General features: G+C 45.4%; 1 protein-coding gene across 1 annotated transcript; it reads right to left on the reverse strand.

Moving 5' to 3' along the window:
- Nucleotides 1–1,580: 1,580 nt before the first annotated feature.
- CRACDL (CRACD like) lies at nucleotides 1,581–27,939 on the reverse strand (the record flags this gene model as incomplete). Its single annotated transcript, XM_084279166.1, has 10 exons — nucleotides 1,581–1,726; nucleotides 2,531–2,666; nucleotides 4,412–4,611; nucleotides 15,455–17,060; nucleotides 19,167–19,397; nucleotides 22,586–22,657; nucleotides 23,291–23,452; nucleotides 23,810–23,945; nucleotides 26,763–26,928; nucleotides 27,873–27,939. The coding sequence occupies 10 exons, from the start codon at nucleotides 27,937–27,939 to the stop codon at nucleotides 1,581–1,583; spliced, it is 2,922 nt and encodes a 973-aa protein (XP_084135292.1).
- Nucleotides 27,940–27,991: the final 52 nt, after the last annotated feature.

Raw genomic sequence — 27,991 nt, forward strand, 5'->3', positions numbered from 1 at the left:
GGCCTTCAGCAGCCACACGGACTGATAAAGCTGTTTGGGTTTATCCAAAGGCTCTGAGAAATACTAAAAAACTTGGTTTTCCTCCTGTTTTTTGACAATGAAAGATGTGCCTGAAAAGCCTTAGCAGTGCCTCAGATGTTTTGCCTGTTCCACTGCCCTGTTTCTTTAGTTGTTACAAACTGCAACTACCATGACGGAGGGAGTTTCCTCCCCACCTCCTTAGAGAAGACAAGATTTCAAAACTGCTAACGTAGGTGTCAGGAAATCCTGGGTTTCCTCACATCTCCCTACAGTTTTTTTTCCCCAAAAAGACTGTTAATGTGACAACACCTGTCTCCCCCCCCTCAAAATTGCAATTGTAAACATACACAAGCCCAGGGAGTGCAGTGCTAAGGTGGCACCTCACACATATGTGCAGAAAGGGGAATGCTTGCCTCCACAGTGGGGTATTTATCTTCAAAGAAATTCCCTAGCAGGGTTTGTTGTTTGGCTTCTTTAGCTCATGGGGAGGTCTGGACATACATTGAGAGTGATTTCAGTCAGTCAGCAGCAATTTTTCCCCTTGTCAGGGTGAAGAGCCTAGAGACTTTTATGTAAAGACAGTAAACTACAGAGATGCTATACATTGCTATCTGTGTTTTTTAATGAGGAGAATTAAGGTGACGTAGGGGGCGATACATGAAGCTGACACCACAACGAAGCTCACAGTTTTCCCCAGCATTTCAGTTTGGACTCTAGCCAAAGGCTTTTCAGTTCTCATAACTAAATTCATATTGTTGATTGCTACCACTACTGTCCTCCTAATCGAGAATGATGGCTTCCCATAAAGGAAAAGCAGCTGCAACCAGATAAATTCAGGTCAGAAAGTAACTGTGAAGGCATCGATGAGCTTCCAACTGCAGTTGGGTTTCCTCTACCGCTCGCCTGCTTGCAAACATTGTGCAACCAAGGTAGCTCACAGAAGGAGCTGAGGAATTTTTATTCATGGCATATTTGTGCCTCAGGAAATGTAACCTAAGCCCAGAAACTGGACCACTTGGCTCAGCGAGGCAAACACGCAGCTCGAGCAACACATTTTAAGGGAGTGCTTGCTAGCAGCTATTCCTGAGCACCTCCGTGATCCAAACAGCTCTGACAGAAAGAGTGCCAGGCGATCCCAGGGAAACACATGAACAGAACCAGGATGTTAGTGCACGATTTATAAATGTAAACGGAGAAAACCATAACAAACAGAAGTTTACAGCAACAACAGAAGTTCAGCAAAGTTCAGCAAAGATTCTGTTTCGATGCAAATGCAGTTAAAAGCACAAACTGCAGGAAATAGGTAAGGCAAACCTTTTGTTTTTCCAAAGTGTAAGTATGTCCTTAGCATAATTTAAGTAATCCATTGCCGCTGCAATCGTGGCTGCTGTAAGTTGCAGGTAAACCTTTTGACCGCACCTATTGCACACTTTCTCCACAGCTACATCATAAAGCCCTTCTCCTGTACCACGAGATTCTTCACTCTGATTAGCTGATCTGTAGAAGTCCAGATAAGTAGTTGACTTAATTATCAAAGATGCTTATTCGTTTGCATTGGTCTATTTTATAATCCGTGGCATATCACTCCAAGCTTGTGATTTCTTTTTGGCCAGTTCCATCCACGATGGCTGATCCACAGCAGCATTACTGGCTTTCTTAAAGGGGCTTATTTCCTCTTTATCCACAGGTGCTGGTGATGGAGCTACTGTGAACAGAAGACATGGGTATTTTATGTTCACTTGCTGTGCAGCAATACAGCCTGGCTCTTTCATGAAAAACTTCCCCTAAGGTGAAAAATATCTACATTTCACATGGAAGCTGCTTCTGCAATACAGTATTGAGGCAATAACCGTTCTGTGCTCAAAAGAACACACTTCTTTTTTCCCCATCGCTAATATCTTTTGGTCCCTAAATCTACCAAAACCAACATGCTGACCTGGATTCCTTGCTGTGCCCTGTGCTAACACCCGGGCCAAAGAAAGGAGAGGCTTTTCACCTGCAAGAGCATTCATTTGTGACTTCTCCTTTACCCATAGGAATTTTATTACTTTCCAACTTTGGGCCCTTCTTTCAAGTTTGAATTTACCGAATCGATTTGAAGCTCTTGTGGGGGTGCTTCTGGGCAGAAGGTTTGTAATCACGTCATCCCAGCTCGCTGAGGAAGCTGCACTAAAATTGAATGCTCTTGGAAATAATTTGGCATGCATTTAACTTTTTACACTGGGCTGGTGCATTTGGGACCTCATCCCATGAAATGGCCTAGTGTCCTCAATTCACATGTCTTTCAACAAGAGCTTCTCCTCTGCTGTGTGATCAAAGGGGTAAAAGGAAGATGCTGCCAAATAAAACCCCAGACATGAGTGCTGGGAGAACAGTTTGCCTTTGCTGATGCAGGGCTGGGGATGAGATTAGGATCTACCCCCTACTCCTTTCCCAGCACATTCAAGCAGGATTTCTTCTGGCAGGGCTGTGAGATAACACCTTACATTTTAAGCATTTTATTTCCTACCAGGGACATGATGTGACAGGGAGCTGGTTCTTAGCAGCGGCTGCTTTGCTTCAGACTTTGTCTCTTTCCCATGCTCTTCAGATGGGGCTTTAGGTGCCAAGTGTGAAGGTTTGCTCCATTGCTGCTTCACTGACCCCTAGGCAGAGAGGACAAAATCCATGTAATGCAGAGAGAATGAGACTGGTTTGGAAGAACACAAGCAAAGGGAGTGGACGTGGTGGTCCAAAGACCACGCACATTCATCACACATTGGTCCCAAATCTCTCACTTGATAATGATACCTGTTGAGAAAGCTCCAGTGGTTTCATGTTAGTGTCCATGATACTCACCTTTACAAATTAAGGCTGTCCCTCTGTATCTCTTACTCACAACGGTTTCTATGAGTAGGGGATTATAGTTTTCAGTGCAAACTGTATTGCAAGTCCTTAGCATGCCTCTCCTAACATGCACAGGGTTTGGAAACAGCCTTGTTCTCTCATGTTCTTCCACGTTCTCCTTCCACCTCCCAAATTTTGTGGGTTAGGGCACTGTATTTTTGGAGGGCTGACAGCAAATGGATTTTCCATAAAAAAGAAATTGACTGCATCCTCCCATGGATTTTCTTGCCAGTATCAAAAACTGCCCTGAAGTGACAGTGCCTGCTGCCATGTGGGAGAGAGTGGGAGTAGGACAGTGGCACCAAGCCTCACACACTGCAGCCAGGAGCATCCTGGCATGTTTCTGTTTGCTGATAGAGGGAAATAAAATTCATGGCATGATTTTTAGGGAACGCTGCCAGCTACAATCTGGAGTTTCCTATTCTGACACAGAAACTGTCTTTGGGGATCATTTAAACCCTTGGTGTTTTAAGTGCTGTGCCAATGTGGAGAATTGTTGCAGTTCATAATCTTGCCTGGACCCTTTATTAGGTTTCATTTCTTGCTAATCCAACCACTGGCATTTTTCATCACCTAGAGATCTTCTCTTATTCCAGGGTATAATGCAGCTATCTGTGTTTCTAACAGTCCCATCTGAAGCAAGAAAGTAGGCCATTTGCGCTGGGAGTGCTGTACTGGTATAGGACACACACACGTTGCTGCATCAGCGCGGGGTCCTTACTGTGCAGGAGGAGATAGAGGCAGCGCTTGCACCCGGCTGCTGCCGCCTCCCTGAGCTACCCCGGTACCAGGGAAACCTCGTTGGCATTCTGGATGATCGCCAAGTGCTTCTGCTAGCACGGTTTTGTCATCTGGGCAGATCACTCGCTACAGGTACCATCACCCTCTTCTGCACGGGGCCTCTGAGGAGGCAGCGCCAGCCCGTGTTCCCTGGCACCACACGGCCGCCTGAGCTATCCACACAGAGAAAGCCAGAATTTAGATCTTGGCACCGTCTGCAAGTGCAAAAGTTATTTTTATCCCATTTCACTTCTCAAGGCTCTAAAATTTGTTACCTAGGAGCTTCTGGGACCGAGCTGTTCATTCAGTGTTAAATCAGTCATGAGGTAGAAGAGGCTCAATGAAGTGCTGTGCCTTTGAAGGACAGAGAGAGAATGTATTTCCTCTGTACTGAGGGTGAGCTGAGACTGTACAATTTAGCTCCCCAGTTTGGGTATTCCAGCATGCAATGCACACACTGGATCTGTGAAGTATGTGTTGGGCACCCAAGAAACTTCACAGACCTCATATAGTTCCAGGATTTCTTGGAGATACAAAATTACTTACCTGAATAATCAGAGAACTGTGAATCTGTAATGCATTTCCAGGAGCTGTGGCTATGTTACTTATGATTATATTCATTAAGTATCTGTAATTATTATGGTATTATGGCAATACAGCATTAGGTCCAAAGACTACCAGAGGAAGGTGGTACGGAACCATCACCTCTTTGTACTCTAAGTACCTCTGTTTGCTCCTTCTCGGTACTCGGCTTCTCTGTATCCGACTTAACATCCGAGGCCACGAGTTTCTCTCCGTCGAGTTCCTGCTCCTGCTGCATGCCCCTCTGCTTCTGCCTCGCTATGGAAATCCAGGCTGGCTGCGTGGGACTGTCGGGATGTCTTCCGGAGTCTCCAGCAGCCACGGGGGAAGACACGCTTCTCTCTGTTGACAGGGTATTTATATACATGGTTATTTGAAAGAGAGTTGTAATTAGCTCACGCTCGTTCCATATGCTGCTTGGTCCCAGGATGTGTGATGTGTAAAGAGGAATTCTGTTCAGTTTGGTGTCTGGAGAGCAATCTTCCTCTGCTCACTGTCTTTAAGTTACCGTCCCACTGCTGAAAATCACTTTGTTCAGCTACAGTCCCATGGTCACTGCCCTCACCTGAGCGACCATGGGGCTGTAGCTGAACAAAGTGATGCAGAAACACAAATCAAGCTTCATTAATCTACCTGTCTGTCAATGTCACCCCTTCTGCCCCCTCCTGCCCCCTCCTCCCACCTGCTTCATGGCCTCCTCAGAGACAAGCAGCTGCTGATTTAAAGCTGGACACAGCTGAACTGCGGTGTGGCAAAGGCAAACCCCTTCCTCACTGCAGCTGCCTTCAGCTCCTGCTCTTCCCAGCCCGATGCCTCAGCGTGGGTCCTGCCCTCCTTCCCCGGCTTTAGGGGCAGCCTCCCTCACACAGCCCCTCAGTGCCTGCAGCTGCTGCGGGTGACTGAGCACAATGCTCTGTGGCATCTCATCATGCAGGAACACTGCTAAAGCCAGAGGGTTGTTAACTCACCACCTCCTGACGTGAGGTTTACTTGGGCTGAGGTTTACCTGCTGACGCTGACCGCGCTCTCTGCTGTGGCCAGTCCCTTTCTCTGTGCTCTACCAGAGCTGAGGTTCCAGTGAGACAAATATAAATGAATAAATAAATTAAGCACTTTCCCGGAGTAAAGGGTGAAAAGTGCTACCCTGCTGGCCTCACAACTGCTACCCAGGGACGAGTGGTATCCAGAGGCACTGGGAAGTGAAATAACTGCTATTCAGATAGTCTGTGAAGGGAAATCCTGCCTGTACGCTGGGCAGAACTGGATTGAGAGAAGAGCCTCAGTTCCTCTGTTGGATCCAGCCCCCAGGTCCTCCACTTCTTCACTGGCTCACACTGCAACCAACATTCAGTTTCCCAACTAACGTGGAGTGTCTGTGTGGTTTAGAAAAGAGGAACAGGAACAGTACTAACACCCTTAGAGTCATGTTAGAGACATCTCTTTCTAGCCACTAATGTACTCAAATGTACAGAAGGCTCTTTGAGAGCAGACGTAAAGCTTCTCATCCTCAAATCACAGAATGACGAGGTTGGAAAAGACCTTTAAGATCATTGAGGCCAACCATACCTGTCCTCTAGGAGTCCTGCCCCGAGGAAAAGTCTGTTACCTAGTCAGTGCCTTGTTCAGGGACCCAGGGGGAGGCAGACCCAGCCAGGAACGATTACTGCCCCGGAGTCAGTCAGGGCTCAGCTGCTGTGCTGGCGTGGAGCTGGGACATCCAGCCACAGGACCCCGTGGAGCTGCCAGACACGTTACTGGAGAGCTATGGTCAGGTTTAGAGGAACGTGGCCCTGATCAGGAAAGCAGGCAGACGTCTCTGAAGGCACATCTGAGATGCCTCATGAAGGCACGGGAGATCAAAGGGGTGATGCTTTCCCAAGAGCCAGAGTCTGTAAACTCAGACACATTTATAAAAGCCCACAAATGTTCTTTGCTCAGGGACTTTCTCATCAGTGTTGTACCTCACTACAGACAGAGCCGTTATTTGAGCAAGGAAACATTGTAAAGCCTGTGTCAGCTAAAAACCACAAACAGAGAGAACACAAGTTTTGTTTTAAGGCCAAAGCAACATGTTGTGCCAGCGGATGCCTGCATTTCCCTTCACATTCACCTCGTGATCTTGCAGGGAAACATCTGAAAGGAACAAGGCAAAAAGTCCAGCTTTCTATCCACAGCACAGATAAAGCAGGGCCCCCAAACACTGAAGGAACTTCCTCACTCTCTCACAGCAGCTTACTCCAGTTCTCCACATCCCATCTATGCCCCATCTTTCCATGCCAACAGCTGTTCCTCCCATCCTCTTCTTCCCTTCTTTCACTAGCTACCCTTGCTCCATTTTTGGCTCGCTTTACGGGATGATAAAGAATAAGGCTGGGAGAAATCTCAAGATGTCATGTAATCCATCCTTCAGCTGCAAGGCAAGATCAATTTCACATAAACTGTTTCCTGACAAATATGTATCTAACATGTTTTTAAAACCCTCCAAAGATGAGACAGATCTCAAAGTCTTCTTAGATGACCTAACCTATGGCTTCGACCCTCTTTTTCAACTCAACTTTTCTCCCTTATTGGATAAATGAAATCTTCCTTGCTCTAATTCAAATCATTAACCTCTCCTATACACTGTGGACATGAGTCGATTACTCATAGCCTCCTTGCAGCAGCCTTTGATGCATTTGAAGACTCAGACCATGTCTTCCCCATTTTTTTTAACTTTTATGATTAGTCATATTCCCTAGGTCACTCTTGTTTTGTAGGAATTGCCCTGATTTGGTCCAAATCTTCTTCAAAATGTGGGGCTCAAAACTGGCACGTAGCACTTGAGACAAAGTGGTGTTAGCATCAGCTGAAGTGGAAGGACTACAACAGTTCACCTGAGATGGTCATGCAGAATCACCTTATTCCTCTCTTGTACTTAGTTGTGAGCTCCAGACTGTGTTACCTCCCCTCTCCTACGCCCCATGCGTGTCTCTGCATTACGTTACTTTTGCACACATAACAAGCCTTTCCACTTGTCTGCAATGAGAATCTTCCTCTCAGACCACGTTTGCATTTTCCCAAGGTAACCCCGATTTCTGTGGCTGTCCCCCAGTGTGCCCACAGGCTTACCAGCCTGGGGGATCTTGCAGATGTAATCAGCACACACTGAGTTCTGTCAGCCGTGCTCTTTAATATACCAAATAGTGTCAGACCTAGGAGGGTCACCATCTAGTGTGACGGTGAATCATCAGTTGGCACACTCAGTAGCTTTGCATCAACCCAATGAATAGCTCCACCAAGACTGTATTTATAGGGATGCCATGGTATTTATAGGAATGCCCTATGGTACTAGTTATTGTTTGACTTGACTGCTCTCAACCAAGCCACGTTGGCTGGAACTTATATTTGTGTTAAGGATCTTGCAGACATTAAGAAATAGCTCCATTATTCCTTTCAGTATTTCGTATTAAGTGGTATATAACACGCTTCCTCCCTCTATGTTTTCTCCATCTCACCTCCCTTTTCAAGATGTCTGACCTTCTGGAGCCTTCCCTTAACTTCCCCAGTTTGCCAAGATAACCATCTTCTCTGAGAATTTCATGGCAAACTTCATTAGGATCTCTGTAAGTAAACCCACACAGTCGAATTGATGTGATGCCTGCTAATAGCATCTGCCACCCCACTCCCTTCTCTGCTTGGAGGCCATGCCTTTGGATCCACCTGCACCCATCTGCACCTTCTTAGGTCATGGGCAATTTGGGCAGGACCTACGAGTGCACTGTTCAGTAAAACCAAGTACTGTGCTGCATCAGTTCCCAGTGCACCACAGTGGCATACAGATGGACCACCACTACTGAAGGTGATGGTGATGTCTAGTGTTACTCAGAACTGAGGATCTCTCACTGAGTACATAAAGTAGCTTTTCACTTTAGTTACTCACTATCCAAATTAGTGAACTGATTTTCCTGGCACCTTGTGAGGAATCCAATAGTTATGCTCAAAATTAATGTTTTCCCACTAAAGCCTCCCTGTGCCCTGCTGGACTCATCCTGTAGCTCCATCCCCTCAAACATACCCCTTCCTCACCACGTACAGGTCTCTGCCCAGAGAAGACCCAGGCTTCTTCTCTGAGTATACAGCTACAGACATACCACCACACACATCCTTTTCCACCACCTTTGTACCTTCCCTCACTGTCTGGAACATCTCGGTGCTCAAAAACACCCTCTTTACCCTGAAGACCCTTTCCAATCCACCCCCTAACATTCCAACGATACCAGGAACCTGGCTTCTGCCTTGATGCTGCCAGGGATGTGCTCTCTACGGCTCTGTGATTCCAAATCACCCTTTGTGTTCTGTCCCATTTTCCCTGTCGCACCGCAGGAGCTTTCTGTAAACACCAACTGAACTGCACGTTGCTCCTTCTCTGCTCCCACCACACAATCAATACTGACACAATGACTGCAATGCCCAGGCTTTATTTACTGCGCTACAGGTAATGCCCTTATTGCTACCTGTGCAATAGGGTTCCTCTGGCACCCTCAGGGGCTTAGGATTCATCTTCCTGTTATTTCAACGCCCACTACCCAGCACAACGGGGTTCCCAGTCCCGCAGCGACGGGGCTGTTATTACCACGCTGTTTTTCACAAGGCAGATCCTCTAACGAAGGCATCAAGCACTTCTGCTCTTCAGACAATTCTCCCTGATGAGATGCCAGGCATCCTAGTCAAGCCAATTAGAAAGCAGCCAAATTACAGCCAAGTATTATCCCGTAAGAGATGGTATCAGAATACCCCTGTGACAGTAGGGAACAAAACCTCTTTATCATCGCCTTAAAGATTATGCATCTGTACGGGCCTGACTTAGTACAGGAGAGTAGCATCACCTACAGTGGACTGAGAGCTGATCTGCTTTTGGGAGGGGCTTTCTTCTTTCTTTAAGCAATTACGTTCTGCCCTTGTTCCTGTGAGAGCCTTTGCTGCAGAAAGCCAGGCAGGCAGGCATGGCAGGGAATTGCCTTCTCTTCAGCAGAATGCAATAGGTGCAACCCCTGTGGGATCTGTCACCTCTCTGTACACCAGAGTTACTGGACAGGGTACAAGAGGCATCTTCACTATTTATTATCATTCCCATTTCCTTTTACATCCTCCCACCTCCAACCAGAGAAGGTTTCTTGGCAGTCTACATGCACCGTTGTTCCAGCCAGACAGATGAAAGGTGGTGAAGTAACCCAGGAGATGGTACAGTGAAGTGATTTGGCACTTTAAGATAGTCTGAGACTCTCCTATGAAGCACTCGGTACCCTGAGGGGTATCAAGAGGCCAAAAGCTTGTGCAGGAAGTGACTGCTTGCAATGTAAGTGCTGCTTGCACATCTTCCTCAGTTCAGTGACTGTCTGATCACCTTGAAAACCCCTCCCTGTCTTATTTCATACAGTCACAAGGTAGTCTGCACGCTCGTATGGTTTACCATGTGGCAAAGAGCACGGTGTCTAAGGAACCAGATAGCCAGGGTGGAACCAAAAGTCCTCAAAAGCACAGTCTAACTCCTGCCTCTGTGCACGTGACATGCACATCAGCCAGCACAACAGCTCCCAGCTGGTAGATGCCACAGTCAGGGAGACCACACAGCACGAAAGGCAAGCAGGAGCCTCCTCCATCGGACACTGTGAGAATTCAACGGGCCACAGCTGCTGCGAACGCCCCAAGTTTCACTTCTCCTCGGGCGAGGCAGGGCTGAGGCTCTTGCTTCCACGTTACACTCACAAGATTTTCTGAAGAATGCTAAAATCTTCTTCAGTTCTTATTACAACACGTTATTTTAAACAATATGCTATTCAACTTGTTACTTAATAACTTCATGAGCTAATAAAGGATGTTGCTGGCAGCAGTTTCTCTCTGGTTTGCTCCGCTTTAACCTCATGACTGCATCTTTCCCTGGCTTCCTTGGAGCTGACTTGGCCTGAGGCTTTCTGAAAGATGAGCAAGCCCCTTCTCCTCCTCGGGATAAATCACCGACAGTGGGAGAATACCAGGTCAGGACTTGTGCAGCCGCTCTGTGCATAATGTCACCGTGTATTAAAACTCGTATTTAATGTGGGCTGCCAAGGTCTTCTGCTGCCACCTGAAACCACACCCAGAGGCAACTGAGGCCCCTCTCTTCACCCCTTTCCCACAGCCACCAAAAGACACACGGACAGTGGCGAGACCAGCCACCTCATCTGCGTTCTTCATCCCTTCAGCACCTTCCAGACTGACCACCGAAGGTGTGTGAAGTCAAGTGAACCACACAGCTACCTGAGCTCCTCTCAGCTGGGTCTGACAGCGGTAAGGCTAGCTGCCTCAGTGGTCCCTAAGGGGGGGAATCCCACCCCCTGCTTCCTGCAGCCTCATTACATGCAGGTATCTGTTTCCCTTGTCACCTTACTAATGCAGCTTCGTTATTTGTTCCTCTCAGAGATGAATGCTCTGATTGATCTTATAGATGACATTTCTTCTGCCTAAATGTTGTGGAAATGAGTGTGTACGCTTCTCATTGATAGCTGGCTGTTACTGCTTAATGTGTGTCAGACTGGTTGTGCGAACAATGAGACGAAGATAAAACATTCATCTTGATGTACAAAAGGAGGATCTAGGATTGATTTGTTATTGTGGATTGTACTGCTTACACACACAGAGAAAGTGAAAGAGAAACACATACCTATTTCTGTCTATTGACAGAACACTTGGTGTATTCAAATACATCTGGAGGGGTGTGTGCTGCTTATACGGCTAACCACAGAGAAGACACATTGCCCTGAGATTCAGGGATTGAGCTTTTAATTATTGTTTTTTCAGAGATGGCCCCAGCTATTGCACCTATTTTCTTTAAACCTAAAAGCCTTTGTGCACATGGAATGCAGCAGAGGCTCTGGACAGCATTTAAATCTTGTACCTGGAAATGAGTATCTTATGCCTGCAAGAACTGCAGAGAGTGGTTGCTCTTTTATGTAGGTCTGTGCAAAGCAAAAGGTCAGCGGCAGAGTGTTGGAGCCTTTTGAAAGTCGTACCTCTAATGGCAAGTAAAGCTAACTTGTGGATTCCCTGCGTATTTTAAAAGCAAACATACTCAAAACTAATCCAAACAACTTCACACAGGGAGATAACACCCCCTGTAACAACAGTGTCATTGTTTTATAACACTGCTTATGCCTGCATATTTAATTCCACGCCGTTGTATCTCTGCTCATTTATAAAACCCCAGCTATTTTAAGAAGGGTTTTACAAATGCATATGGCATTTAGTATATCCTGGCCTTCATATTTCCCTTTGTTTATTAAAGCACCGCGTGCGTCCGTGTCGGTGTCCACACCCAATTCCTTAATTTCAGACAAAGCTATTTGAAAAGACTTGGCTGAGTATCTCTGACATTTCTTTCTTCCCTAAGCTGCTCTGAGAGGTATCTGACTTTTGGTTGGGTCCGTGCTGCCGACGCCAGGAGAGTCTGTTTTACACAAGAAGCTGCTATGTTTGCATCAAAGTCTATTTCGCTGCTGGAAAACAGCCATGTTGCAAAACAGCCTGACACAACCGAACAGGCAACTTCTTTTGGGGGGAAAAAAAATAAATTGCAGCTTTCTTTTCAGCCATAGCCAGGACAGCAGTAAAGAGATGTCTTCTTTATGTAGAGAGAAACATCTTTCTTGTCATTTCAGAGCCTGTGTTTGCTAGACAATACAGCATCACAGAATCACAGAATGGTAGGGGTTGGAAAGAGCCTCAAGAGATCATTGAGTCCAACCCCCCTGCCAAAGCAGGTCCCCTAGGACAGGTCACACAGGTAGGTAGGTGTCCAGACAGGTCTTGAATATCTCCAGAGAAGGAGACTCCACAACCCCCCTGGGCAGCCTGTGCCAGGGCTCTGTGTACTCACTGTGAAAAGGTTCCTCCATGCCAGTTTAACCCACTGTTACATTCACCGTCCCTCCCCAAGCTCCTTTTCTCCGTTAGACCACATCTCCCTGCTACAGCTCCTTGAGGGCTGGTTCTCATACACCCTAACACACAGGTTCACACAGGCACTGCTGGTGGTTTCGCTCTTGTTAGCATATGGTAGTTGTTTCTGTCGATTTATAGCAAAGCGTGTAAACCCCAGACAACACAGTTTAACCTTCTAATTCTTGCAAAGAGCTGTGCCTTCAGCTACAGAAATTTAAATACTACTCCTTCTGGGGTGACTACTTTCACACAGGCATTAAAGAGCCACCTTGCAGCCCAACAGAGGCCAAGCAGTCCCCTGCAAGTTCCCCAGAAAACTCTGGAGAGCTGGAGTGCTGATTTGACGTGGAGCAGGGAGCCAGCCTCCCACCAGCCTCCCACCAACCCTCCCGTTGGCTGCCTTTGGTGCTGGGAGTGCTGAAAATCTAAAAATTGAACTGAATGAGGCAAATTGCTCCTGCTCACCCCGTGACACAGCAAATTGACTTTGTGAGATGCGTGTCCATGAGAAAGGAACTGCCCCCCTCCTCTTGCAGCACCATTCTGCAACTTCTCCTCTTGTTCAGTGCAGGGATTTCCTAACACCCTGTGGGAATAAATTCCCTGGCAGCATAAAGCATCTCCCGACGGTGACCACAGCTTCTCAAAAGGGCTGATGGACCTGAGGGCTGGGAGAGGGCTGGGTGCCAGCATTAAAGGCAAAAGAAGTGGGTGTCCCAGGGGATCAGGAGGCCAGAGAGGGTTGGGAAGTCACGCCATCCGCAGAGAGCTGTGCTGATTGCACTTGTCAGATGTCTGCTGCTTGCAGTTTGAAAGACATGCTCCTGACTCACTGGACTGTGGCAAACCCTTCAAAGAGCTTAAAATGATGTTTGGGCAGGGTTATTCCCATGCTAAGCCCTCGCTGCATCCCGTGGCTGTCCTACATCTTGGAGAAGGGCATTGCTTCTGGGGTCACTGTGCAACTCCCACCACCACCAAGGCTGGTGTGATGCCAGGGCAGCCAGAAGAGGTAGGCTCACACTGTTCACCCATGACCTCAGGCAAGCAGCTGATGTGGCCACTGAGCACAAGGAAGTGCTTGGTCAGATGTCTAAGGAGAAAGGTCTGCAGTGGGGTAGGAAGGACCTCAGGCCAGTTTAGAACAGCCCACTGTGTATTTCAAATTAAACTCTTCATCCTGGCATGCCCACATATCAGAACACGTTACCAATCTATGCAAAGCTGGAAACGCATGGGAAACCACAGCAGCTTTGCTTAAGGTGATACAGTAAGATCAGTGGGGCTGGTAGATAAGGACAAAGACTAATTATCCTCAGACCAATTGGAATCACTGTGTTAACAACCCCAGGACATACAGATTAGGTGTAATACTGTCAGGTGGGGAGGAGGGGGAAAGGATGTCAAACAAAGGGCTTGTTGACCTGCAGTCCCACTCTAAAGTTTCAGGTGTGTGCATCCCTGCCAGGGGGCCAGGAATGGATCTCACCCACAGAACCTACTTTGCAGAGGACAGTTCTGAGCCTGGGAACAGGGAGTGTCCTTCTCCTCAGGGCTGTGGAGCAGAGGAGAAGTCTGGAGGAGAAATGTGCTCCCCAGCTTCATTTCTTCCCCATCTCCCTCCTACAGTACCTGCTGTCTCCCACCCCATTCCCACTGTAGGCACCCTGGGACTCAGCAGGAGGGATGTACAAAAAGGCTGGGGGCAGGAGTGCTGGTACCACTGCTGCTTTCCCCTGTCCTCTGCCAGACCAACCCTACCGTGCTAGCTCTCCTCCTCTCTTGTTCCTGCCATGACCCTTCCCAAAATCTCAATCAATTAGATATCTGGGCATCACTACAAATAATGAGCTACTCCTCAGGGCAGGGCTGGGGGGAAAATGCCTTTAAATAGAGCATTGGGATTATCAAAAAGGAGAGCACTGTGCCCGTGGAGTCTGGGGAGGCTCTGGCTGGGTGGCTGTGGGAACCTTGTCCAGCCATGGAGGCCCAGAGCTGGTGAACTCCCTCCTTTATGGCTGCTGGGAGAGCAGGAAACTGTAAACATGGCCAAAGCCCTCCAAAAACATCTGTGATGCTGCAGCAGATGACAACTGGAATTAGCTGTCACTCAGGGCATCAACAGGTTGCCTCTGAGGCCAGGAAGAGGCTTTTGTCACCTGGTGTTTTCTCCATTCCAAAGCCCAGAGACTGATCCCAACTGAAGAAAAGGAACCAGAGAGGGGGAGTTCTGCAGTGGCACAAAGAAACCTTTTCCTTTGCTTGGCCAGCATCTCCTCCTCACGTTCTTAACATCAAACATCAGACAGGTTCAGGGCAGGGAAGAAGTTTCTCCCACAAATCAGAAGACCTAAAGATTTTTTTTGTCCCCAACCTTGGCTGTTTTCCGAAGTGGAGAGCAGAGGTCTCCTGCTAGAACTGCTTGAGTGTGCTTCCCCTAACTTGTTTACTGTCACTGCAAAGACCTCAGACAGCAGTGCCCCTTCCAGTCTTCTCTGTTCTTTGCCTGGAGCCCAGAATATATTAGTCTCCAGAGGCCTATGGGGTTTTTTAACTCTAACCCAATTATATAATACAGACAACAGAGTGAAATTTAACAACCTGCCATAGACATGATCTTATGGTCTCTCCTGGCTTTAAAATCCAGGAAGCTGCAGGGTAGTTAATTTTTGGTTTTAAACAAGGAATGAGTAATGATAGAGATGGATAAATGAACAAGCAGAGCTCACAGGAGACAATAAATAAATGTCGTGTTGGGCATGCCAGGCAGTTAGTGGTATTTCTGCCTCGATGCTATGGTGGAAAAGAAGGTCTAAAGGTCTGAGTCACTCATCCCTTGCAGGGCACTCTGCTTGGTATGTGCTCCTGGCTTTGGGCTTGCCATACAGCAGCTATAAATGGGGACACTTAGTGGCTTGTTATTTCTGTTCCACAATACTTGCTAATGCACTTTCATTTTTTGAGTGTCACTTGGAACATTTTTTAAACAATGCCCCGAAATGCAAAAATCACAGGCAGGAAGGTCTTACTCTGTCTGCTGCTTCCTCCCTGCTGTCCCAACAGCCTTTTTTAGCAAGGGAGCATCAGGGAGCAACATGACTGAAGGCAGAGCCATCAGCTCACTCCCTCCAGCGTTGTGACTGGCGTGAGAGGGTCACCTCACTCTCTCTCACAGGTAAGGTCATTCCTTGTGAGTTAAGGCAACGTTCTAAGGTAGCGGGGGGCTTACCAGGCACTTTAAAAGGATTTGACTTTTCCTCCAAATCTCTGTCTTCACTTCTGGGTTCAGGAGAGGGAATAGCTTTGTCCTGCTTCTCCTTGCTTGCAGCAGGGTTTGGAATGGTTGTGCTTTGGAAGGCTGGCTTTTTAGGCAGCGGAGGTTTGCTGCTAAGCTGTTCCGAGGACTTTGCTTTGGGTTTGATCTTTTCATGGAAGGAATCACCACTATTTGGATCAGCTGTTTGCCTGGTCTGTGCCTTATCACCTTTCAGAAAGGAAGCCAGTCGCTCATTTTCTAGATTAAACTCTGCACTGTATCTTTTCATCCCTTTTGATTCTGGTGACGAGTTGTCTCCGTACTTCAAGGACAGCGAGGTGGATCTAAGTTTCACTTGAAAAGGACTTCTCTCTTCACAGCTTGGCCGATTCTGAGATACCACCAAAGAATCACTTGGCACTGGCACCTCATCCACAGCCAGAGAAACACAGCCAGACAAAATTTCTGTAGGTTGGCCCGTGTTCCCGGAGTCAGAGTCTGGCTGCAAAGTCTGGTTTTTGTTGCTACTTTTTTCCACCTCCTGATCTGATCCCTTCTGGAAGTCATCTTGCCACTTGTCATTTATTGAGGAGACCTTTGCTTTGGACAGGAAGAATCCAGTATTTAATGGGCTTTCCAACTCTGATCTTTCTGGGAAGTGCAGGCTCCTGGTCCTTGGTCTCTCATGTGCAGAGGAAACAGAAAATTTTCTCAAGGCATTGAGCTCATTGGCTGCTCTCAAAGCTTTCTTCCCCAAAAGTTCCTCCTTGTGAACCAGTGACTGACTGTTTTTGCCAGAAGCCGTTGCTTCTTGTGCAGTCTTTGTTTTCTTTAGCGAGCAGGAACCAGATGATCCCATCTGCACTGAGGAAGCAGGATGTGAAACATGGAACGAGTCTGTGGGCTGGAAAGAACCTACAGAAAATTGCTTGCCGGACTCTGACAATACCTCTCTCTTTGCCTCTTTATTACAGGGCGTTTCCACACCATCCTGCAATCTGTTTTCTTCTGACCCTTCCAAACAAACAATACTACTCTTACTAATTGAAATATCTTCTTCAGATGGCATTTTATTTACTGAAAACACAACAGGAAGGTCCTTATTTTCTTGTTTTAAAACACTGACTGACACATCGCTCAGGTCCACAGACAACAGAACTGGTGTCTCTGAGAAATCTTCTGGCTTTTGTACTTCTCTGTCTGGACTAGAGGAGAAAGAAGTTGTGGGGTGTTTGCCTTCTAACAGCAGCGAGGGCTCGAACTTCACACACGGTGTTTCCAGTGCTGGTTGGCAGCCCTCCGGCTTATTCTCTGGTAGCAAAGCTTCCTGAATCACAGCTGACTCAGAAGTAGGTTGAGTCATCACTGGTCTCAGAGCAGGGGATAGGTCCTCAGGCATTCTGGGCTTGGGCCAGGATGCCACATCCTGTGCTGCAGCTGTGCCGAACGGCAGCTCTTGATTGCGGGGTTTGAACACCGCATCTGGCAAGTCAGTCTGCATCTCCTTTTCATCATCCTCTTCTTCTTCTTCTTCTTCTGGGGTACAGCTCAAATCAGACAGAGATTCAGACTGGGTCCTCTGCAAGAGAGAAATTCAGAAAGCCCCATCACCACCTGCAGATTCACTGTTTTTCTTATTCATCATTATATTTACAACCAAGATCTCAGAGAGGAACGCGACACTCGCCTCCAACGCTGAGCCTGCTGTCTTCTTAACCTACATACTGGATGCTTTTTTATCTAAGCAGATCCTGGAATAATGTATTTAACCAACATGAAAGCAACGAGGGACACTTCCTCCTGCACAGCTAATGCCTTTGTAGATGGGAAGTTCATCAAAACAATGGCCATTGGAGCATCTTTGGCACTTGATTCCCCAGAGCATACTGGCTATGTTGTGTTGCTCCTGGCAAAAAGCAGCACTTGAAAGAGAAAAATCTGGCCCTTTGTATTTTGCTACTCCATGCTAGCATTAAAAATAAAACAACCCATTCTTCCTAGAGCATGACTCTGAAGAGGGAAGGGTATATAGAAGGAAGAGCAAAAGCCTGACAAGTCCATCCGGTTGTGACACTCTATGCCAGCTGAGTATCTACCCCCACATGGCAGTCATCTGTCTCATCCCACTGCTGCAGCATTACAGCCTTGCCTCCTTTGTGTAAAAGTCTCCTTTTTCTTTCAAGAGTTAAGCAATTTGATAAAAGTTTATAAATGCACCTAGTTATCTGTGGTCACGTGATTAAGCTTCAGCTAAGGACTGGCTAAATGTACAGGATTATTTGAAAGCACATTATTAAGCTGCTGAATGTGGCTTTTGACACAATGCCCATATTAGCTCACTGATACACTGCAGTTTGTTGGGTAAATATATGTTTTGGATGTAGGCCCTAACACTAAGAACACAAAACTTGCCCTCTGAAGACACTGTCAGGGTTCTTCCAGTTTCTTCTTTCACAAGTGCAACTGCAAAGTCAAAGCCACAAAGCCACAGTGCCACATTCCATATACAAAGGGACACAGAAGCAAAAGACTTCCATAGGCCAAAAGCAAGGTGCACAGGCAGAGTTGAGCAGTAAAGTACTAAAAACTGTATTATCAAAAGATGCGAACGCTCTCCAGGAGGGCTCAGTCATCTGGCAGTCGATAGGCAGGCTGGACAAAGCAACTGTATTTTGGTAACAACATTACAATGGATGAGGAGGTTATTGCTTTACGTGCTTTTCTAAGTAACCATCCCTGTTAAAATAACCCCCATCGCTGGGTTGCTCACAGAGGTGCTCTACCCAGCCCCAAGATCACTCACAGATTTTGGAAAATATCAGCTAAGTAATATTTAAAGACAGGGGGAATAACATTCCTGGTGATAACAAAGCCAATTACATGGGTTTAATGTATTTAAAGCATCGAGAGAAACCACAAACAACGAAGTGCAAATACTGTAGTGAGGGCTGCAAACCTCAGTTCTAAAATGAGGAGAGAGAAAAATTACATTATGTCCTTCAGAAGATATGGCAAAGAATCAGATAAATGGTGTTTTTAAAGGATGGTTTAAAAAATAATGTTTCTTTTAATGGTATACACTTCTTTTTTTCAGTGGAGACTTATTTTAAGTCTCTGTAGTGCACATAAAGGGTTGCCAAGTTTTAGGGCAGGGAGAGGTCTGAATTCAGAACAGTCCTAATGTACGGAAAGGGGCTCCAATTAATAGGTCACCAATTAATCTTTCTGATTGCCTTCTGAACACAAAAGCCCAATTATATTTGGGAAGTTAAACCAGCTCCTCCATCAACAGTCTCTCAAAGAATCAAGATTTTACAAGATCCTTCAGACTAGGAAAGGTACTCAAGTTGACCATAACACTTTTCAAAACCAATTTTTAAAGAAAGAAATGAAGCAGTCAGCTCCACCTTCTGCATCAGGAACCAGACAATAAATTGTATTGCATGGGACATTTAAGAAAAATGGTTACATTAACCACAGCATCAAGAGTTAACAAGGAAACTCATGTGATCTGTTCCTAGCATCTACACCAGATACGTAGGCTATTTAAATGACAGCAATTAAAATGCAATGAAATACCCATGCCACAACCTGACTCTCTGTATCATAACTGGGTTTGAAATACCAAGTCCAGGAAGAACCTCCTGGGTTTGTGTCAAAGGTGACACTTTATTTTCACAAGTACCTGAGAAAATCTTCTCATTTTACTGGATCTCTGGTTCCGGGGTTTTATTAAAAGCTTGTGTTTAGCAGCAGAATTATCCAAGCAAGAGGAAAGCTCAGGTGGAGAGTCAAAATCTGCTGCAGGTGAAACAGTACTGTCAGATATCTGGGGAGCTCCAGTTTTGGCACTTCCATGCCTAGGGAACAGCTGACTGTCTGTAGAGCAAGATCTAGAAGAAGGACTCAATGTAACCTGGAAAAAAAAAAAAAAGAATCCCCAAGTAGAGAGTCAAAGAAAGACATGAAAATAACAATTCTACACTTTGGATGCCATGTTTATTGGCATTTTAAGGTTGCCTCTTTTACTTTTTGACCTCTCTTTAAAATACATGCTGCATGTGGGGTACTGGTGTTACCAATTCTGCATTTTTAGCTGCTTTGGGAAGGGCCAAGTCACATTTAACTAGAAGTCCTAAAGCACACAAATACATGGCCAGCATGTTTGAGAGGACAGATTTATGAAGAGTACTCAAGTTGCAGAACCTAAAGGGCAAGGTTTATTTCTGTGTCTGCCCTCCAGCATCCATGTCTATGCTCCTACCCACAGTTATTCTGGGCTGGAACATCTCTAGCTTCCTCTACTTCATCAGGTCCCTTCCAACTCTATAACACTCTCCTAAAGACAAAAGAATCAAACATCAATGGCATTGACACTGAAGTCAGCTTGCATTTCTTTCCTCATGTATTTACATCTGCAAAATAACTAGGGAGCTTTCATGAAATGTGAAGTTTCATGTGTAGACCATGCTGGGAAAGGAAACATTGAATAATTCCTAATAGCAGCCAATAATACACCTAGAAACAACTACTGAGCACTCCAAGGGGTGCACTACTTCCATAAAGCTGGAATCCAGCTTGCCTGTGCATTTCACCAAAAACTACCCTAGTCCCAAGGCTGATGCAAAAAGGACTACACATAGTTTGTGAAAGAGGCTACAAAGAGTAGAGTCTTCCTTTCTCCCTGATTCTGTTTCAGCAAATAGGCAAAATGATATTTCCCTGTCATGGCATGAACATGACCCCTGACAACTTATGACAAGACTCCCTTTGTAGGATTGAAATTCTGGCTCATTTCACTAGAAGCAGCAGCTTTCCTCCTTTGCCATGCTTTCATTTGTGGGCTTTCTTCTTCTTCTTTCATCTTTCTTCTCTCTCAGGAAGCGTATTTTACTGAGGGGGTTGGATGGGAAAAGCGAAGAGGAAGATAGCGTTCGTTGTATTTAGGGAAGGAAAAAGCATCAGCATTTTCTGCAAGGAGAGTTCTGCATTATGTGTTGCAGCCAAAAGACACTCTGTGTGTGGTGAGGGCCTGCTACAGCTTCCTCAACGGCCAGGGGAAAACACCCATTGATTTCAGCAGAGGCTGGATCCATAGCTTCCGATCGTGCCTTCTATTTTAGAGGGAAAAAAAAAATAGAAGTAGCTCAGCCATGCTGAATAATGGATGCTCTCATTAATTTTCACTCTACAATATCTGCAGCCTAGTACTCAAACATGACTAATGTACAACAAACGATACGTGGCTGCATTATACATTAGTACCTAACAGTGAATACATTGACATTTCAGCTCCACGATAGAGGCGCAGCACATGTTCTCTTTCAAGGCACGTCATTATTTGCCTGCCTTTCTCCTGGCTTCTGCTTTTCCTCGAGAACTTTGCATGTCTTCTCCTTGGCAGTGTTCAGTGTTGGCCATTATGCTGGAAAACCAAGAATCTGGTTTGTTACTTAAATCTCAGCAGCCCGAGGGAATGCCAGCTCCGAGCCTCCAGGCAGGAGTTGCCTGTCCTATGAAGTCTGGCTCTGGTGAAGCCTGCTGGAGGCGGGGTCGGCTGCCAGACCCTTTTCCCCAAACCTCATGTGTCTTGGCTCAGTTCTCCTTCGGACGGTCGCACCGGGTGGCACAAGGTGGGAAGCCATGAAGCACCATCACCTCCAAAGCCAGGAGAGGACTGTTGGGATCTCTTTCTCCCTTCTTCAATTCATAAATCTTCCAAGAAACCAAAAATTTCATGGCTGCATTGTGCAAAAGTCCTCAGGCCTGCAAGCTGGATGACTCTGACTTCTAGAAGGGCTAATCCCTCCAAAATGCCAGGTAGTCGACCCTGCGGTGTGGGAGGAACACCTTCAGATGGGACTGCTTTCTGGCTGCACTCTGAAACTGGGCTGGGATGAAGAGATCTCTGGGCTAAATAATGGGGCATGTGGAAAAAGCTGAGAAGCCACATAGTTACAACCGTGTCTTGGGAGACAGTGAGTGAATCAGAGTGTCATGTTAATGGAACAGGGAGACATAAATTCTCCTTTAGCAAATATAATCTGGACTTGACAAATTTACAGTGAGCCTATACCAGTTTTCAAGAAATGCCTTCTTCCTTCTTTGTGTGTTCTGTTGTTTTCCTTTACAAATATTAAGGTTTCACTGTATACAAGCAGTTTTTCAAACAGCTTCACGTGGAACCTAACAACTATGGCCAGAAATCTTTGCTACGCCCTGCTGCAGCTGGCCTTGAAATACATTTTACGTAATTACCAAGGAATAGTCAGGTCAGGGGTAGCTTCTTCATTTCCTTTCTGCAATTTCCCTCCATGCCTCCTCCTACCTCTAGAAAATGCTCTTCCCTTTCCCCCCCATCTTGTTTCCACGATGACTCCAGCTGCGGACAACTGAAAGGGACTCTTCAGAGCCTTTCAAAACTGCCCTTTAATCAGCTAGAACGGCTGGCTGCTGATTGAAGAAAACCATCTATTTGCCTGTACTCGAGTCCTGAAAACATCACTTCAGCAAAATTCACAGCTCGTGCCGGCTCACGTGGCCGGAATCCAAGCAAAAGCCGAACCTCAGACTCCCAAGCAGCAATGTCAGCCCCTATCATCACCCAAACACTTTCTCTATCAGTGCGAGGTCACCTCACACTGAAAGCAAGGGAATGGGCAGATTTCAGGGGATCTGGATTTTATTCACGGCTCCTCAACAAGCTTCCCCCCTTACCCGATGCAGACAACCCAAGCAGCTTTTAATGCAATTTCCCATCTTTAAAAAAAGAAGAGATACTCTTTCAGTGCCTAAATCTGGTTGGTCGTGCTTGGAGATTAAATCATGCCTGTAAAGTTTGCTAGAGGATAGGAGCAATTCTAGAGGGCTTAATTATTATTAACTAGAGATTACCGGGTATCAGAATTACATTGATAAATAATCATAACTTATCTTAGATGGACTGGCATTAAAAAAGCACAGCAAAGACAGGCATGCAATTACATACATACAAGGTTGGTTTTTATCAGCAGATGGGCAACAAAATAGTATTTATGTCTTACATTTCTTTTCAAAACTACTATGCATAATTGCTGTGCCCTTAATACATTCGGCAGAAGTTACCTGTCCTTCTTCTTCTTCACTGCCTGTTCCAGCTAAACTCAAAGAGCTAAGGTGCTTGTGAGAGTCAGAGAACTGTGGGATGGAATGAGGAAGAGATTCAGTAAAAGATGACAAACGAGGCGGATATACTCGCAGAAACCATCTACACAAAGTGCACACAGGTACTGACAATGTAAGTTGTTTTTTCTCTGTAGTCTTAAGGGTTAGCAAGGACACTGCAAACACAAAGTGTTAAGACATGCAGATAAAGAATGAAATAATGTACAACAAAACTATCATTTAAAAAGAAAAAAACAATTTCCAATTCTTTTATGTTTCTTTTTCTGATGACAGCCTGGGAAAACATTAAAGAAGAGAGCTCCCTTATCAGCACATTCAAGGGAGAATACAGATTTTTCAGTCTTTTTTTTATGCTTGACAGCTTGCTGTATTCCCTAAAAAACCCAGCATCCCCATGCACACACACACAAACAAATTCTCTCCTTCCTAGTTCTACATTTTCTGGCGTGATATTTATATTTTAACAGGAACAGAGATTCTAAGTAACTGTTGACACAGAGAAATAGCATTTTCCCATTTCCAGTAAGGTATTTCAGACATGAAGTAGTGATACATATAGCAAACCAAATAATTTATTCTGCCTTCCACACATAGGAAAAACAAGTCATTAAATGCTGACTTTTTGTGAACACCAGAACTACTCACTCTTGTTGTGCCTGAACTTAGGTTGCTGTGGAGCAAAGACATTTCTGGAGGGCTCCTGGGCAATCCGTCATCTTCAGAACTGGTCCCAGTGTCCTCTGTTCGCTTTGCGTGGAGTCCAAATGGAGGCGGAGGTCCCAATTTCATGGTCGGCTGGAGCTTCAGCTTCAGCATGGCATAAAGTACATTAGCACGTGATAGTGATGGAGGTTTCCCCAGTACATTTTTTAGCTCAGGCCAACGTGTTACCTTTATTTTAACTTCACAACTGAATGATCCAGAGCACAGGACATCTCACTTTAGATGTTCTCCCAGGGAGCCAAACAACCTACCCTTTTTTCAACTGCTATTTAAGGAGAACCAAGATATAATACTGGTCTCTAATTAACAAATGTGGCATTTAATGTAAGCTGCAGACAGATATTACTTGTTAATCAATTACAACTATTATAAAAAATAATAATCAACCCTGGAAAGACATTCTACCTCTTGCATTTGAGAAAATTCCGTTGTGTAAATTACCTGCAAAGCTCTAATCCGATCGGAAATGTTTTCTTGAGAAAACACTCTCACTGGCCTTGCAGACTCCTGCCCAGTCTCAGGGATGAAAATGCTATCGTGTGACAAAGCTCTGCTTCCCATGATGCCTTTATGTGTCCTGGAGGAATATAATAAATGAGTGAAAACACATGGACTTTTCTGCCAGTCCTCTTGCTCGTAGCTCAGGTGGGCTGTTGAAGATGGAGCGGGAGACAGGTGTTGTGCAGCACACATGAGACTTCTCCACGAATATGAATCAGCCGTTTAGGCTCATCTGGGTAACACCTTTAAAAACCAAATGAAAACCTGCAAATGCTGTTATCTGTCAGGTTAGTGAATTCAATCGAGGTCAGAGACACTGTAACCCCAGCAACTGAGCTACACCTTCGGGAAAAGCTAGGAGCCAGCGGCTGGGTGGCGTGACAGCACTGCAGGCAAACCCGGGCGCCAGGTGAAGGCAGTTCACTGAAAGGAGCCTGTGCCTGCGACGGAGTGACTTCTCACTAATGTAAGAACACAGCCTGTAAATGACTACCATTACCCTAAGAACAATAAGTACCCTTTACTATTTAAGTGTAATACAGCATTTAATGTATCTCTGCCGCACAGGTCATTAAGAAAGATTTTTCCAAGCAATATAGTTCTCACATAGAATAATTTACATAAATCCTCACAAGGTGCTTCCAAGGTCCTGTGCTCTTTATCAAGATCCCCTGGGGTTTTCCCTTATGAGCCTATGGGACACATTTTTTCATGGACACTCTAAGGGCTGGTGAGAGGAAGGAGGAGATGTGTTGTGGGTAAGCTTCTCTCATATTCTGTTTCCTACTTTAGATACACGTGGGATGTAACTTCTTTTGCAGATGTTACATGTGGGGCATGAACACCTTGTTTCCTCATGAGAACCATATGGACTGAAAGCCATGGACTGACAGCTAACTAGGAGGTCTCTTGTGCTTATTTTTCTCAGCTTAGCTAATAGTCTTACTGAGCAGGGACCAGAAATATTGCACGTGGCATTTCTTCTAGAACTCCCTTCTTTTAAATGTTTTAAATAAGATGGCTCTGAAACAGCAAACCAGTGTACAGAAGACAGAACTGTTTGGGTTCATGTTACTATCAAGTCAACTGAGCAGACACTCTAAAGACAAAAAAAGAAAGAAAGAAAAAAAATAAGGAGGAGAACTGTGTATTTTTGGATCTTAGATACTGTCATACGGACACTCTGGAACATAAACAAACATGGCAGAAAGTAACATTTTCCTTGTAATGGCTGCTATAAATACATCTGATAAAACAATAGTAGGAAAAAGTTGATCTGTATCCCTGCTGCCGAAGGAAGGAAAGCCTGCTGCTTCTGCTTCATGCGTTAGAGCCATTAGAAGAACAATTTATCTAAGTGAAAATGTGATCTCTGCAGTGTGTGCCGGGACAGACAGATCCACAGCCCTTTGCAGAGCAAATGCCAGTCAGGGCTGCGACGGCTGCTCAACACAGAGACATCTTACAAGGGCTGCAGGGGCAGCCAGGGAAGCTGCCCTGCTGCACCTGCACATCCATCCCTGTGCACTACCTCTGCTTGCTCTGTCTCGCAGCCACCCGCCTCCCCGGCGCGTAGCGGAGGGACCCGAGATGTCTCTTCAGATTACCAGCGCTCAAGTTATTTTTCCTTCCTTCCTTTCATGGAATTTCCCAGTCTTTGTCTGAACAAACACTAAGGGACAATAAACGTGACAACCCTGCAAGTAATGAGAGAGGAACAGGGCCAAAGCACCCACTCAGACATGACCTTGTTGAGTCGTGCACAAAGGTGAGAGAAGGGGACCATCCATGCCTTGAAATTACGTTGTTGAACGACAGCACTGTTAGACTTGGTCCTGCCAGCCCAGAAGTCCTCGAGCTTCAAGCTGGACCAGTATGACTGCTGCCAAAGCCACAAAAGACAACAAAGGGAATTGTCAGGAATTTCTGTTGGTGGTTTGGCGCTGCCTGGTGGCCACGTCGTATAATGTCGTGTTAAACGGCCTGGATGGTTTGCCTTTCCCACCCCTGCCCACAGCAGCATCTCGCCCCTGAGAACCAGGAGATTTGTTGTGAAAGGCACAACATCCATCAACGCAGGATCGTCAGTCCATCTCTCCATCCAGGAACACATTTGAGCTTTAGGCCAGGTTTCTCATGGCTACCTTTCGGAGTGGGTGACTTTTTTGGCAACTCCTGAAGAAAGATGGGATTTTTGGAGGCAGACAGATACATAGATACTTCAGACATTAAACCACAGGTATCTACATCAGAACTGTCCATACTGGCTCTCTAGAACTAGGTGCTTCTAGAGCCTGGTTCATCTGAAGATGTTCAGATGTCTACACGAGTGATACAAGCCTTTTCAGTTACGTTGACCTATCTCTGCTGATTATAAAAAGGCAGTTGGTGAATAACTCAGACACAGACATTTGTCCTTTGGTCAGATGAGTCCCATGGTCACAGAGGAAACAAAGGCTGATTTCAGCTCCAGTCGTCCCCTCATCCCTTCCTTGCCTTCAAAACCTGGTGCAAATGGTTACGTATCTAAATTTCTTTATCAATCCTTAGGAATTTCATTTTAGGGGTATAAAACAGTTCTGGTAAGATATAAACTGAGTACCTAATTAATTTCTGAAGATTGGAATTACATTCTTTTGAAACAATAACCCAAGGCTTATTTATGATTAAATGAAAACTTTTTCAGTTATTATTTCTTGCTGCACTGCATCTAATTCCCTTGCAAGTTGTCTTGCATTACTCATTTTAATTTCTGCTTTCCTGGAAAAAGGCAACTGTTTGAGAATGCAGCATTCTGAAGAAAAAGAGGAGGGAGGTAATTTTGGGGTGTCTTTAATCTACAAACATTGTAGCAGTTCTGTATTTGTTTCCCAGACAGAGTCCAAAGACTTACTCAAGCTCATCTTCGGAATCGTAATTAACGTGTGTGTCAGGCGAGGCTGCGACATCGCTCGTTGACTGGAATAACTTCAGACTGCTGCTTCCAGAAGATGACGTCTCTTTCCTTTTCTTTTTAACAAAAAACTTTTTGAAAGATTTGAACTTCGATTTTTTCTTCCCTAAACGAAGAAACATAAAGAAGATGCAACCACCACCACCACATTGTTGAACAATAATAATTCCCTTCTAATTTCTGCATAAGCAGATGACTTTATTTCCTGGAAAATGCAACACAGTCCACTCTCACATGAATGTCTTTCAGGACTCTACTGATAGCATGAAATTCTTATTATTATCTTGGAGAAAGGATTGCTGTGTTTATGACATGAGAAATAACCCATGGTGTTGGATCTTTCCTAATAGAGTTTCTATTTGCCTCTTGAGATAATTAGACTGTGAAGAAAAACTTTGGTATTAACAGCCTGTGATAGTGAGAAGAAATTACAACTTGGAAACTCACTGCCTTTGTTCAGCAAGCTAAATAGTGATGATAAGGACAATGTTTTTACCAAAACCAATTTAAATGTAGAAAAGGCTACCTAAGGTGGAATGTGCAGTGTCGGGAGGCTAATGATTTTATAATGTCAGTCTTATAATGCACCCCAGAATATTCTGAATGCTAATTACAAGACTCAGTGGATCGAGCAATAATCTTGAAAAGCAATGCTGGTTTGCTCAGTAAGGAAAGACTTTAATTAGGATCAGTTGCAAGGTCTGAGAAGAAAGCTACCTGAAATCAGTTTTGCACAAGGCATCCCAACAACCTGTGGCTGTCCCACATAAATTGGCATGACAGCACAGCGAGGCATCCCTGTCAGCTTATTTCACTTACTGTTGGATCTTGCTGAGTAAAAAAAAAAAGTCAGGTTTGTCACAAGATGCTAGAAAGATCTTATTTCAAGCCTCTGGAAATGTCAAAAATGTAACTGCTCTTGGAGACAGGAGGAGAAAAATGGAGGATGCACTCTCTAAACAAACAGATTCACTTCTTTCAGGGAGCTAAGGCATAGATGCTCAAGAAATCACAGCACTTTTCATTCACTGGGGAAGGGAGCAATTCTACCTGAATTGTCCTCTCCATCTCCTTCAGTGTCTCGCACTTTAGGGTCCATTATCCTTGAGGAACTCATGTGACAGTCACTAAAGGAGGTAGAAAAACTGTCAGTCATACCAACAAAATAA

This window comes from Gallinula chloropus, assembly GCF_964237585.1.
Source record: "Gallinula chloropus genome assembly, chromosome: 1".
In the NCBI taxonomy this organism is placed as follows: Eukaryota; Metazoa; Chordata; class Aves; order Gruiformes; family Rallidae; genus Gallinula; species Gallinula chloropus.